Source organism: Trachurus trachurus (genome assembly GCF_905171665.1).
Source record: "Trachurus trachurus genome assembly, chromosome: 5".
Lineage (NCBI taxonomy): Eukaryota > Metazoa > Chordata > Actinopteri > Carangiformes > Carangidae > Trachurus > Trachurus trachurus.
The window spans coordinates 16,064,051-16,079,590 of NC_139896.1; the positions used below are offsets into that span (position 1 = coordinate 16,064,051).

At 41.1% G+C, this 15,540-nt stretch overlaps 1 protein-coding gene across 1 annotated transcript; it reads right to left on the reverse strand.

Moving 5' to 3' along the window:
* Positions 1–4,840: 4,840 nt before the first annotated feature.
* p3h1 (prolyl 3-hydroxylase 1) lies at positions 4,841–15,170 on the reverse strand. Its single transcript, XM_083971319.1, has 15 exons — positions 14,619–15,170; positions 12,795–12,947; positions 12,367–12,556; positions 12,154–12,285; positions 10,302–10,441; positions 9,120–9,209; positions 8,950–9,002; positions 8,732–8,859; positions 8,514–8,641; positions 8,043–8,138; positions 7,761–7,911; positions 7,179–7,296; positions 6,984–7,059; positions 6,716–6,856; positions 4,841–5,739 (listed from the first exon to the last, which is right to left on the reverse strand). The coding sequence occupies exons 1-15, from the start codon at positions 15,078–15,080 to the stop codon at positions 5,251–5,253; spliced, it is 2,547 nt and encodes an 848-aa protein (XP_083827445.1). The 5' UTR covers positions 15,081–15,170; the 3' UTR covers positions 4,841–5,250.
* Between the last annotated feature and the right edge of the window lie 370 nt (positions 15,171–15,540).

The following is a 15,540-nucleotide window of genomic DNA, read 5'->3' on the forward strand; positions in this document are numbered from 1 at the left end:
GTCTACTGTACTCTCAAACTCTGACCACCACTCCCCTCCCCCTCCCCTTCTTTCTCTCCCACTCTCTTTTAGTGAAACAATGGTCAAATCCATAGGCCACGAATACACAGAAAGACAAAGTGGCCTGTGTGTGTGTGTGTGTGTGTGTGTGTGTGTGTGTGTGTGTGTGTGTGTGTGTGTGTGTGTGTGTGTGTGTGTGTGTGTGTGTGTGTGTGTGTGTGTGTGTGTGTGCCTCTTTCAGTTGAACAAGAGTAAGAAGATACAAAGAAAGCAGTGACAGTACAACACACACACACACACACACTACAGCAAAGGAGAGAGGTTCTGTCCGCCGTTGAAGGAGGTCGACATGTGGTTTGTGTACATTATGTATGAGTCCATCCGCCTTTAACCTTAATTACCCTAACGACGTCAAAATAAAAATTTGCATCTTCTGAACGTAAAACATGGAACTTAATACTTTGACAAAATTTGTGTTTGTTTGTGTGTGTGTGTGTGTGTGTGTGTGTGTGTGTGTGTGTGTGTGTGTGTGTGTGTGTGTGTGTGTGTGTGTGTGTGTGTGTGTGTAGACTCCTGTTGGTGGATGGGTGGGTGTCATGTATAGATTTGCATTGCTCATGTTTACAAGGAAAGGGCTCTGTGTCAGCTCTGACTACGGTGTTTGAACAAAGTTGAAGGAACACAAATACACACAGTGGACTTAAGACTTCAGCGATGGAGCAGTCACTGACTGTGTGTGTGTGCGAACGCACGTGTGTATATGATGGCCGCTCTGTGCTGGCATGACTTCATCCACATGCTAAACCTACACAGACATCACATCACATTTTACAGAGTCATAGCTGCCTACACAAAGTGCATGTATAAAGCATGTGCTAACAAGAACTAGAGAGAATAGCACATGGTTATCTGAGAAATAATATAAGATAGATTATAATTTGCATTTGTAAAAGCTAAATGCATTTGATAATTTATGATTTTCTTCTCAATTCCATCTAGACAAGTGGTTCCCTACCTGAGGCCTGAGCCCCACCAAGATGATCTAACACTTAAAACAGCCACCATTGATATTTTCCTAATAACAATGTTGAATATGAAATGAAAATGTTAGAACAAGACACAGTCAGTATTCACTGCCAGGTCAAATTACTTTGCATGATGTAAACAGAATTTCAGATATATCAATCTTCTCATCTAACTCTCCGCAAGAAAGCAAATATGTGTACATATCCCCAAATATCAAGCAATAACTGCAATGTACTCACATCCATTACTGTAGTTTTAGCTCCTCAGGGAAGCCTTTACCTAATAAGTGCAAGAGGAACAAGTGCTGATTTGGCATGTTAGGGTGCCAGAAGCAAAGGAAAGTGGCTGGATGGCTTCCAAATCCAAAATTTGAGAAACAAGTTTAAAAACATTTTTATTGTGCAGCAGATGGAATATTTTCTCATCCAGATGGTGAGAAGAGTTTTTGTGATTGTGAAAATCACCAGATCAATCAGAATGGAGGTTAAAATGACAAACATCTCATGGACTAAGACTCAGACGTGGGATCACAGCCAAAAACAACTTGATCAGGAGAATTTCCTACACAAAACCTCTGTGTGCACACACACACACACACACACACACACACACACACACACACACACACACACACACACACACACACACAGTACTACATCAAACCATAGATCAGCTTTAAAACAAGCAGAAACAGCTCAGACCTTGTACCCTGACTTGTTCACAGTATCACAAGAGTTTGTCTAAATTTATGACCATCAAATAATCTGAAATACTGTATGAACATGCACCACCTGATTAAGAGAATATGGCATCACACACCACACCAATAATAACCACAATATGCAGGTTTCCTTCCTTCCATAGGGTGTTATCAACTCATTAGCTGAACTTGAACTGCTGAACAATGCACCAACATCCTGTCAAACAAGCTCACATCGGAAGTAGAAGGTGGCTGACTGGCTGCAATGGTGCCTGCTCCACTTTCGCTTCCATAAGTGCAGGCTGTCGGTGGGATATCCGGACATTAAAACATTTCCAGTTGACTACTTTCTTACTGTCTCAAGTCACGTCACCAGCACTTTTTATAACCTTTTACCAGTTGAAGGATTTGGGACGTCTAGATCTTATCTTATCAGAGAAACAAGCTGAGCAAACAGCTCCTGACGTCCTGTATCCACCCAAAGTAATGCCAGAAAAACATTATTGACATATTCTGTGATTTCACCGGTTGTAACTTGTTTTGAGAGGAGGAGACTTAATATTCAGCTCCTGGTAAAAAAAAAAAAAAAAAAAAAGATAGGATAAACAAACAACATCTTTTCTTCCCCTAAACAGTAGTTTTGAAAGATCTACAGTAATGCATGGTTCCATACAAGTCTCTCAATCCAATAGACAGTGAGTCTCCCTAGGTTATGTCCTTGATCTATTGACAGTGCAGTACTCTGGTCATTGTCATATTTGTATTCCTAAATTACATGATCAGGTGGTACACACATTTAATCACTCATTTGTTATGTTTTCTGGTCTCTGTAATGTTGTGAAATCATTTTTTAGAAACTCTTTTTGTTCCACAGAGTCTAATTTAGTTTGGTGAAGTAACACACATTTTGTATTTTCAACATAAATATGTATTAATGTTTAATTGTGAGACTTGTGGCACTTTCTAGGCCTCCCGAAACTCATAAAACAGTCGGAAGCATTTGCAACAGTAATGAGTCGTGACTAGTGCTAACGGCCGATGCACATTTGAAAGATGATAAAGAACCACATCTACTCTCTGTTTCTGTGTAAAAAGTTTGTGTTTTGTCATAAAAAACAGACTTTGAACATTTTGGAGATGAAATTTAGCCATAGGAGGCTCATTAGTCTAGAGGTATGATTCTCGCTTAGAGTGCGGGAGGTGCCAGGTTCTAATCTCAGACAAGCCTGTTGGTGGGTATGATACAAGGGTGATCAATGCCAAAGGTCCACAAACCCATCTGGTGAAACTTTCAGGTGTCCTTGTGGTGTGCCTTGTCGAAGAGCCAAGTAATAAAACCTTGAAGCATGTAGAGTCTCTTCTGACCATTGACTGAGAACCTTTTGGCCTCCCAACACAAACAGAAGCATTTGCTGCAGTAATGCATCATAACTAAAAGTGCAAACAATTAATGTACATTAAAAAGTTTGTGTTTTCTTTTAAACAGTGTCTCAGTCGAAACAACCTTCAACAGCAAGCGATGGTAGATTGGACTTCCTGATGAAGGTCTTTTTGACCGAAACATTGTAACCTCAATAACTCTGATGCAAGCTCAGACAGTGTGTGGGAGTTTTCTCTATTTAACTTTGGTCTTCTCCGACGCACCTGTCTATAGTTTAAGATGTGCATATGCTTTTGTGTTTAATGTAGCTACATAGTGAGGGAGCGTCTCCGCACATTATCAAGGGCATTGGACTGGGATTCATTCATTCATTCAGACTGATCATGAGAAGAAGTGGAGTCCCACACACTGAGTAACTTGCTTCAAGAGAATATTTATTGCAACGTTTCGGTCTGGACGACCTTCATCGGGCAAACATTCGTGTTTAATGTACAGAATTTGAAATTTTGAGAATGTATCTTTCATATCTCCTCAGGAGGCTCGTTGGTCTAGGGGTATGATTCTCGCTTAGGGTGCGAGAGGTCCTGGGTTCAAATCCCGGACGAGCCCTTTGAGCCCTTTGTTATGATTGGAATATGGACATTGACAAAGCCCTTAACTCTGCCTGGTGAAAATTATAGGTATCCTGTGGTGCCTTGTCCAATAGCTAAGTAGTAAATCCTTCCTCACATAGGGGTAACTTGTGAGTTTCACTGACTTGTTGAGTCTCTTCTAACCATTTGCTGAGGTTTTACTGTAATGAATATCTTGAGGGATGTCTAGTCTAAGAGCTAAACTGTAGAGACTATTCCTGACATAACAGCACCAAAAGTCCTATATTTAAATGGCTTCACGAATCTCTACTTCTTGCTTTGTTTACAAATAGTCCTGGGTTCAGACTGTAATATCAGTATCAGTACATCTAACATCTGTACAGACCTGAATACGCCCACGAATATTCAGTATTAGATCTGATCATATTATCACCACTGGGAAGAAACTAGCTGTCAATCTAAAAGAAATCCATGCTATTGAAGTGCTGGTTATTATTTTACAACTTGATCGTCTTTACTTGGTTGGAAAAAAAACAGTGGACTAAAGAATGTTATATTGTTGGGTGGCAATGTGACTTTCTGTTATTTTTATGTTTTTAACTGCTGTCAAATGATAATGTCTAAATATTTATAATATTACAACTACTGTTGTAATGTGAAGGATGGTGTGCAGTTTTGCAAAATACTGAATTGCGATACAAAGTCTCCAATAAATATGGTGCATTAAATGTTTCTCTCTCTCTCTCAAGCATGTACACACACAAAATTACAAAAAGCATAGGACTGCACAGACACAGAACTAATACAAAGATTGATTTTTAAAATGATTCAAGATTCACCAAAGTTCAAGTGATGTGAGAAACAAAGAATATTTACGGTCTAAAACAAATCACAGCAGGACAGAGGCAGGACTTTCCCAAATCCAAAGTTCGCTCCCTGAGGATTTCAATCAAAAGTGAATTTGTTATGGTGTGTTCATGAGCACTGAGTTCATGACAGATGACATGATGGTGCTTCCATGCTGCCACCCAGTGTCAGCTTGGAGAATTGTATGCTATTTAGCTTCTGTATGAAAACTCAGATTTTAGAAACATCACTTTTATTTCATTGATTCACACAGTTGACAGAAATTCTGCTCATATTAATTCCTCTCCCTCTTTTGTCCACCTGGCTTTCACATCATGACATCAACAGGAAATACAAAAAAATTCAGGTTAAAAACTGAGTTTCATCTATACAGACACAAACAAAGCTTTGGATGCCAAACAAAGGTGGTTACAGTGATTTGGGCACTTTTTCAGATTGTCAGCAAGAATACACTTAATTTAAAAAAAATACTCAAGTAAAAATATGAGGGACACCTGTCATAAAAACAAAAACAAAAAAAGCAGTCTCTTGGTATCATCTGCTGCATTCAATTACTTTAAAGGCAAAAAAAAATAACATTTTAGTAACTTTCACTCTATTTCCATTCAAACACCCACAGAGAAGACCTTGGAGCAAGTAGCAGAAGAACAGACAGCACATACACAGTCCCAGGTGCTGTTTGATCACAGCTCGTCCTTGCCATCCTGAGAGTCTGAGGCCGACGTGCCGTCAGCTTTAGCTTTTTTGGAGTCCTTCTTGGCGACAACTTTTACTGTCTTTTTTGCAGCTGGTTTTGTGTCCTTTTTGTCCACCTGCTTGGCTTGTTTTTTTACTGTCTGTTTCTTTGCAGCAGGTTTGCCTTTGTCTGCCGCCTTGTTCTTTGCCTGGTCTCCAGCTTTGGCCTTTGCTTTCGGAGCAGCTTTGGCTTTCGCTGTTGTTTTGCTGTCTGGCTTTGTGTCTGTTTTGTCCTTTGGCGTGTTAGCTGGCGCATCCGGCTTCTGCTCCGCTGGTTTATCATCTTGATTTTTATCTGTTGTCTCCTGGTCAGCCTGTGCAGGAGGCTCTTGTGTTGCTGCTTGGGGCTCCGAGCCGCCTGTCACCTCGTTCTTACTGAACTCTGCATTCACAGGTGTAGCAAACATCTTCAGCATATCCTCTGCTTGGATTCTCTCCTACAGAAACAATGGAAACATTTGAGGAGAATCAGTATGCATAATAATCCAGTTAGGAATCAAAATACCAGAATCAGAGGCAAAAACAAAAGGCCTATTCATGCTCGATTAGTAAAACTGGGGGAGGGAGGTTGGGTAATTTTTTTTCTTTCATTCTATCTACTGTAGGTGTGTGTGTTTCTCATGCAGGACAAACAGTTGCTCATTTGCCTTCAAATTCCTTCCACCAGTCTATGGTAGTTTATTTTGCAATTTATGTCTCTGCAGCCACCATGATCCTTTTGTGTAATAAGTTAGATTTTTGATTATAGGCAATGTGCCATGGCAAGGACTTAGTGACTTTATTTGTTATACTGTGTGGTAAGCTGGTTTTCATTCAGTGACTGATTTTAAACCATAAACCATTTGAAAGCAGCATGTTGACAGCTCACATTGATCATCTACACTGTTCTTACAATTTAAAAATCCAACAAAGCAAGAGACAAGCTTGCTGACATTTTTATACACTGGAAAACCAGTGTATAAAAGAGGAATAGGAGGACGTGGATACAACCACAGCTGAGAAGAATGTGTGCTTTTTTGGCACATACTGTACATGGCATTTGGTTGGTGGTTGTTATTCTGCATCATTTCATTTTGATCGGGTGGTTGTGGGTCCCATGAGCAGTCACAATTATTATTTGTTCATACATTTATGACACTGTGTATTTTGCATCTGACATATTCATTGGCAGCTGTTGGGGAAATTATTGCTACAATTGTACAGACAATATTTAAAGATGTTGAGAGGAAAAAGTAGCCTACATTTTTGTGGTTGAATCTAATATTTAGGTTCAATCCTATATTCCATGTTAACATGAATTGGAATTTATTGCACAACAATTATTATGTAGAGTTGAATTTTCATACTTAACACACTGATCTATAATTCTGCTGGGAAAGAGTACTGATGTTAATCTACAGAGATCATCTCTACCTTTTCCTGGTGAGCTGGATCCAGAGTGAACCACAGCGCTACAGCGCATCTCTGACCCTTAGTGACGGCTCTGACACCGTGGGGATTTTCTTTTCCTGCACCAAACCCGACCACGCGGCCACACTGTGGACGCACCTCAGCCTGGAGAAGTCCAAAACATAGAACATGCGACATAAAACAAATAATGATGAACCTTGAAATCCATGGCTGAATTTATATTTACAATATTAGGTATTAAGTATCATGATGTTGAATAATGAATATTTACCGTGACTGTTTTGGCGTCCAGCTCGGTGAAAATGAAATCTCCTCCCTCAAAGTCATCATTTAAATAAAGAATGGCACTGCATGGGGGAAGGTGGGTGCAACAGGATGTTATGTGCGTGCACATCATCAAGGCTGAGTGGTTGATGGAAATAACAATTTTAAAAAAACATAGTGTATGTGTGTGCAATGTGCTCACCTGTAGTCTCTGTGTGTGTATGCAGGAGGTTCCTTTATACACTCGTTCACCTCAGAGACCAGCACACAGTTGTCCACATGAACTGCGTGACTCAGGTCATCACGGTCCTCCTGCTTCTCTGAACAGCACAAAGAGAAACTCAAACCTTTTAGGCCATAAACTCGGTTTGTGCCAGAATAAGGTGGTGGTGACTGAGAAGCACTTCATCTTCAGGAGGACGATTGGAGGCTTGAGCTAGCTGGTTAGTGTGCTAAGAAGTTTTATTGTTGGCCTTGCTTTCCATTACCGGACAGAGCTCTTGGTGAGTAGAGGAATTTGTTGCTGAACCTTTTTTTTAGGTGATAACAAGACAGTTTTAAAATGCTAACTACAGTATAGCTATTTAGCAATAGCAAAATGAATAGCCCCTTTAAAGCTGCAGTCAGTGAGTAGTCAGTATATAAATCTGAACTTGCTCTAATGATGCAGAGGTTGACATCATTTTATGAACTTGACCAGCCAGACTAAACCAAGAGCTACACAGTGGGCCTGTCTCTTCCACATACACACACAACAGCAGCATATCATGGCTCTCTGACTTACCATCGATGGCAGAGCGACACACCAGGTGGGAATATGCGAAGTAAAGTGGCGTTTCCAGGCTGAAGTACGACTCCAACACCTTCCTCACCTTCTCGCTCAGGTCAAAGAACAGACGAGCACTCTTCAGGGGGACTGTCCCCTCCTGTCCGAGCTGCGGGAAGCAGATGGAGGCAACCAATGTCAGCAAGAAGTTGCACTGACTCTCCACGCACGCAGAAATTGTGGCTGTTTTGTAAATGAGAACATCACTGGTTTGACCAAACACATATCAGAGCTACAAACCTTGACAGCCTTCAGGACAGTGACTCCCTGGAACATCTCATTGGGGGAGTGGGGAGAAGTGCGCCCCCTGTAGCCATCTCCTTTCAGAGCAGCTGCCTGGAAAATATTCACCAGGTCAACACGCTTACGCACACAGTGGAAAAAAGACACAGACATTGAAAGCATCCAGGCATCCACTGGCACGAGAGGAGCTTCCTCTGTTACTTATTGTCTGTCTTACCGCTGATATTCAAAAAAAGACGGTGTCCCAGTGTGTGGAAAAGTTGTTGACACTTTAAAGTACATGTTCTGCTTTCACTGTAATTACATGTCTATTTATACAGCAGTTTTATAAGTCTGTAGTCTTGGATGTTGTTCTGTCCATCCTGTTACAATATAAAAGACATTTCTTGACAGAGCTTTGGTTGTCATGGCAGTGAAGTTAACTCAACTCAACAAGATGAGGGAAACTTCATTCTACCGATAACTCACATTGGAGAGGTGGTGCAGCTCCCTGCACTCGTCATCATTGATGACTCCATCCAGCAACACCCGCTGGGAGCCATTCAGCTGCAGGGACGTCATGCTTACTCTGATGTCATCATACAACACTGCTCCGCCTGGAAGAGAAAGGAGTCAACCAAACATAGTAAACACAACACTGATTCAAACATTTGGTTGACTAGCAGCACTCTGGGTGACGTGTTTACCTTCCAGTGGTGCTATGATCTTAGTCAAATCTGAAGAATCCTTCTTCTTCTCCTCAACCAGAGTCTCAATCTCCTTCATTAGGTTTCCTATTTCCTCTGTGATTCTTGCTGCAGTCTCTCTGTCTGCTCTAAGAGTGAAACAGCTCTCTGTTAATATAATATATCCTTTACTGCAAATTCACAAGTGTCCTGCACAGATGTTTTTTTTATTATCTTACTTTTGCTTGTCTCTCAGTTTCTTGGGCATGACATCTTCAGGAGTCCATGTGTCCTGAATATAATACATATCGACAGTTACATAAAATGTCCAATACCACCCAGTATATTTCAGTGCTGCATGAAAAGATCCATCACAGTGTGATGGATAATTAACGGTTCGGTCACTCACTGGATCAACAAAGGTGATTCCAAAGGCTTCATATCCAAAGTAGAGAAGCTCTTTCTCCAGTACAGACTGTTGCATGTACTGTTTCACCACCTGGAGATAAAAAAAAAAACAGATGTTACTTGTCTATATCTGTTTTTAATGAGTTAGTAAGTTTATGTTCAATACATTAAATATGCTTAGGTTATTCCCAAAACGGCTCTACACAGGTACGAGTGACATTAAATGTTAAAGAACATGTACAGGCCTACTTTCATAGTGACCTAATTTGAAAACTGACAACGAGAGGTTGGCAGGGAAAAGGGGGAAAGAGGGATAAAGAGGTAACTAAGCAGACAGAATGTAAGTCTTTGGGACTCCAGGGGAACACTGCATTTGCACTGTTTCACAGCAGACATGAGTTATCATCGAAGGAAAAGCGCAGGTGTTACTAATGACATTAACAATGGATCAATTCTATTCATGTGTCCCAGTGTGAGTGTGACAGGGTGCCAGCACTGCAGGCACAGCACCAAGAACCTGAGGCAGCCAGATAGAATTAGCCACCATTCATTTACTTTTATACCAGGGCTGAACAACATGGGGGGAAAAAAATAATAATAATAATCAAATTGCAATTATTTTGGCAGATATTGCAATTGTGATTGGAGTCACGATTTCAGTCGTAACGGTCATGGTGCTTTAAATACATATACAAATGTGCATTTCCAACCACTTTTCTAAAGCACAATAAGCAGTAACTATAAATACATATAAATACAGGAAGCCTCACCCACACCAATGAGTGGGTTCAGCTGTCAAAGCAAGAGTCTCAGTACCCTGAGAAATAATCACTAAATCATTAATATTGATTGGCAGCTCTATTAACCCAATGTAAATACTGTATGATATGAACATATGGTGCCTGGAGCAGCAAAAAAAATCTTCTCCAACTGCTTCTTGAAATAGCAGCCGCCAACATTTATGTGCTTTAGATTAACATCAGTGCTATTTAATGTCTCTCGTGCCCTTGAGGACGTTTGAGTGCTAATGGAGGCTATTTGTCTTTAAGCGCATGTTGTGCAGGCTGATTTGCTGCTGATTGTTATGGATTAAGATAACAGCTAAAAATAACTGCACTCATAGTATGGTGCTTTTTGGATGAAGGCCTCCAACTCTGTGTGACACAAGTGAGACCTACTGTACCTGTCTGGCCAATATGGTTTCTGCCTTGTCTTCGCCCAACACAACAGAGTAATAAGCCAGATTCTGCTTCATCACCACGTCTTCAGGATGGAACAACAGGAAGGTCTTGGCGCACTCTATGGCCCGCTCATACTTCTCACCTGCAGAGACGAGAGAAATGCAATACGGAGATAAGCAAGCTGGAAAAGTTATGTTACTAAAAGAAAAAACATTTTTTCGTTGCTCAGGAAATGCAGATGTTTACTAAACAATGGCGTTCGACAAAGATACAAGATGGATAGTGGGAAGTGAAAGATCAAGTGTTTATGGAGCTCGACTAGAGTTTGTGTCATGATCTGCCCTGAAAGGACCATTTCTGTTTGCTTTTGTGTTTCAACTTTTTTTTTGATCTCCTGATTTTTATTTTGAAATGACTTCCTTTGTATGTCTTGTGGATATTTTCCTCCCCATCTCGGTCCTGTTTCCCTTCTTCATGATTGTTCGCCCCTCCCTGATGTGTTTCCCCTGTGCTCAATTGCCCTTGCCTCCTTCTGTGTAGGCTATTTAGTCTCTGTGTTGCCTGTTGACTGAGTCTGTTCGTCTGTTGTACTTCAGTTTGGATTTGTGATATTTCCCTGCATGTCTTGAACCTTTGCTCCGAGTGTTTGGGGATTTGCTGTTTTGTTTCATTTTTGCCTCTGAATTCCTCAGTGTTTGGACTTTTAGCTTTCTGGATTTGTGTATTAGAGACTTTTTGTTATTTAAATCCTCCATTTTTCACCTATCTCTTTATTCTTGTCTGTGTTTGGTTTAATGAGCTCTGAACATTTCATCCATTTTTTGTCTCATCAGACCAGACAGTCTTTTCCCTCGTCTCTCACAGTGCTTTTAAATGCTGTTTGACAAACTCCAGCAGACTGTCATATACTTCTACTCAAATTGGTCTCTGTCCAGTTGTTGTATCAAAAAGGTCTGATTGATGGATTGCTGCTGAGGTGGATGTACTTTCAGCAGGTCTCTTAACGGCCAACTCGAGGAAGTCGTGATCTTTCAAAACATCTTCTATGTTATTACAGACCACTGTGCTCCTGGAAACACTAACTTACATCAGTGAAGGGATGAAGGGGTTATATTCTTGCCCTGTTTCATAAGTATTTTATCACAGGGGGTCTACAGAGAGTTCAGAGGACTTGATGCTTTGGTTTTTGTCCTGACATGCACAGTGACCTGTGAGCTTTTCAAAACTATGTCATACAACACACACACTACTTATTTTTCCACATGTGAAATCTGGTATAATTAAAGCAAACAGGAAGCAGATGACCACAAAGTTTGAGCAGCACAAACCAGGATCTCTGGTAAATAAAATATATAAATAAAAGATATATGTTTTTGATTTTTGATTTCACTTATCAAATGTAAATTAATTTATAACTTTTATATGATGATATTATTTCTGGATTTTTTTTTATTGATATTCTGTCTCTTACTGTTAAAATAAACTTACCATAAAAACAATCGACCATCCATTGCTTTTTAGGGGAGCAAACTTGAAAAATCAGCAGGGGATCAAACACGTATTTCCCCCACTGTATACACAGTATACAAAGAAGAAAGAAAATACCCCCAAATTATTGGCACAGGGGGGAGGTATCAGTGTCTATTGAAAAATGTAATTAACAAAACTAGTTTACAGCGCTCACTTGCTTTTATTGTGTAGTAGTTTCTATTAGTGGTTATAAATGTCTGATTACTTAATTAAGCCAGATCACCAACATGTTTTCTATTAGAGAGGCCTCTATATTGCATTTAAGCGCACAGGACAAACACACAAGAAACAGACGCTCAGTGAAGACAGCGCTGAGAGACTCACTGTTGTAGTAGGAGAACTGCAGGTAGTTGAAGTGTGAGGCGAGGAAATCCTCAAAGGGTTTGTCTTTACCGGCTGTGGAGGCCAGCTCCACAGAGCAGTGCTGCTTACAGTTCAGGACCTGCATGTAGTGATCTGACACACAATCACAGTCAGTTACCAACTTTTCTTATAGATTGTTTCTGCACAAAGAACCAAGGATGTAGCGTCTCTCACCTGTCACGGTTTGGAAGAGGTCTGCGCTGTACTCCATGTAGTTGTATCCATCGTAGTCGTAGGCTCCCTCGCACAGAGCTCTACACTCCTTGTCGGCAATGAAGAAGTCGTTTACGGCCACTTCAAAGTGTTCAGCTGCCAGCCCGAACGAGTCGTCGCTGTAGTAACTCTTCCCCAGCAGGAACTCAGCCTGAGGGGAGGGATGTGTATTGTTGTTAAAGCTGTGTGGATTAGTCAGAGTTTACGTGCCACACAATTTTATTCAATTTCTTTAAGTTATTTACTCTATTGCCAGTCCTAACACAGTAATAGTAAAAAAAAAATTAGCAAGGTCAGCAAAATGTAATTAATATGTCAGGCAAGGAGTCCACTGTGGGCTATGAGGCTAAAATGCCATGAAAGCCAACATATTGGTAGTTTGCGCTCACCATGTGTGATCTGGCTTCCAAATCTTTGAAGTCCTCCACCTGTACTCCTGCCATCATCTTGTAGTAATCCAGGTTCTGTTTCATCTCCATGTGGCCCGGGTTGGCCTGGAAGAACGTGTGGGCTGCCGCCACCGCCTTGTCCAGCTTATTGATCTGAAACAACAGAGTTCATCATCTCATCCTCTCTGATTTCAGTTTGTTAATCAGCAAACCACCTGGAAGAAAAACCTACAGACTCTTATCTTCTGTCACGGGTTCCCTGGTGTGTGGTCACATTTAAGCTACTGTATAAACACAACACTGGCAGAGAGTTGTTATGGCTAACATGCTGCTTCAACATCAAAGAAATCCAATAATCATTCATATAATCTATAGTCATGTTTCAGTCCATCAGACCTGGCTTATACTGTTAACTTTACTTTTAGCTCTGTTTTGGTCTCCAGCAACTAGTAAGACCAATACCTGTCTCTTAGTTGATAAATTCCTCCATTCTGCTCACAAACTATACCAGTGGTCCTCGTTAAACACTGTTTGGTGCTGTTCGACAAGAGCATTGTGTGTTGATCAATGATTTTCTAACAGCTGCAACCAGAGCAGCTAAACAGAAACAAACTGGGAAAGTTAGGGGCTGTGACATGAAAACAATGACATGAATGATTTTGCTTTTTTTTCCATCTTATTGTTTTTGTTCATAGAAATGTGGAATAGCCTACATGAAGAGGGCAACCTCTTTCATATGAAATGCTGTCTTGTGCTCAGCTTTTGAGAGCTGACAAACTCTAAACTAATAACAGAACTTGCACCTGCCTCACATTGTTACAATAAAACCCACAATGAAGGATTCAATATTCTACATCTAAAGGATGAATTGTTATAGTGAAGTACTTCTCAAACCTTTTTTCTACACAAAGGACCCCTAAACAGACAAAGTACGATATGACCATGATACAAATTACTTTATTAATCCCCAAAGGGAAATTCAATTATAATCATGAATCACAGTTTGATAAAGTTCTGTCTAAGGGCCCCCCCAACTATTAAATTATCTTCTTTCAGATGTTTTTATTGGAGTGGGTGTTGTGAAGCCCATGGCCAGAAAATCCATACATTCTGTCATTGTGTTACTTATGGGTGGATAAAGTGACTGAATCTGTTTTACTGCTAAACAAGCTCGACAACTAGCAAGAAGTAGTTATTTGTACTTTTTCCGATGAAGATACAATTAGGACACAAATTATTAGTAAATACACAGAAGCTATGACATGCTTTCTGTTGCAGATAGAAATCTGCCCCGGCTTTTTTCATCATTTTGCTGCTTTCAAGTTCTACCGGAGGGTCGGACTTTTCATCATCCCACAAAGTAATCTGTGAATAAAAACTGCTCATACACATAGAGAAGTGATGTTGATTAGCCTATGTCCTGAGGTCAAAAGAAACAGGCCTACATCTTATTTGTTCGTCGTTTCATCAAAGCGTTTTTTTTTTTTACTGCAGTTTATCGAGAGCAATAGAAAAGCAGTGGTTTGGGCCTTTAAACCCATGTCTACATCCTCGCGTCAGAGTCTACAGAAGCTGACTCCACCTTAAGACGTGGCATGGCTCTGTAGGTTTTTAGGGGGTTGGGGGTAGTTACAGTAGCCAGCCCCACATCAACCCTGAGAAGTTTGAATGAGACCGTGAATAAAAACGTGTTCAAGTGTTTTTCACTATCTCTGCGGTGTGTGATGCATTTTTGTCTACTCTGCAGCAGCACCGGACTGCAGCCATCAACTTTCACACTCCACAGCTCTCAGCCTAGATAAACTACTGTACCCAGTTAGATACCTTGAAATAGGCCACTTGTAGGTAATTATAAGGGGTCCTCTTCTTGAACTCCTGCTCCACGTCTGCACCGACTAGATGCATATTTGGCGAACCCAGTTTCTCAGCCTCGCAGGATTTGACACAGTCCGCCCGTTTCAGGATTTTCTGGAAGAAGCCCAGGTCATCCACAGACCCGGCCCCCGGTATGGGAACTCCGAAGCCGGACAGAGGATCGCCGAAAGCGGACTGGTTTGCGCAGCTCAGCCGGCACTGAGCCTTCACATTACGGACCGTAGCCTTGTTCCTGAGTGCCCTCTCCATGTTCAGGATGACCGTCAACCAGTCTCCCCTGTAGTAGGCTTCCACCGCCGTGTCGAAAAGTTTGTCATACGGCTCCAACACCAAGTGGTTGTTCAGACTACTGTCCGATGCGCACAGTGGCACGACAATGCACATAAACAAAAGCGCATAACGGAGCTCCATGATGCTAAAATCTCAGGGCTCTTCAGCTGCTGCAGTAGCCTAGCAGTCTGGACCGGAGACTACAGGACCCGGTAGAGAAGAAGGGGTGAAACTCACTTCTTCCTCCGACAGTAACTTGGCTGGAGGTGGGGTTTGAAGAGTTGAGCCCCCGGCAACACCCCCACTCAGCCCCCACTATACAACATCATAGGACTATAGGACTTTATCACTGTAGGCTTGTATGAAGCAAATTAAGCTGTGAATTATTCTAGTAGCCTAGAATAAAAGTTTACATGACTGAATGACTGTGACTGTGTGATGTAGACTGTATTGTCAGACGTGGCAGTTCACCTCACACATAAATCAAGACAAACGTCATATTAAATGTGCAAGTGAAGCATTTGCCTGTTTCAACTTGCATTAAGCCACATAGGAACTTGCATGGCAGAAGAGTGAAATGTACATTTTCAGCACCAAAGAC

Bases quoted from the DNA above. Each gene is read 5' to 3' on its own strand.
- p3h1 (XM_083971319.1), bottom strand. From the start codon at position 15,080: ATGGAGCTCCGTTATGCGCTTTTGTTTATGTGCATTGTCGTGCCACTG. The intron at 9,210-10,301 runs GTACAGTAGGTC...TTTTATCTCCAG, and splicing joins AAACCATATTGGCCAGACAG to GTGGTGAAACAGTACATGCA. The intron at 8,139-8,513 runs GTGAGTTATCGG...AATATTTTCCAG, and splicing joins AGCTGCACCACCTCTCCAAT to GCAGCTGCTCTGAAAGGAGA.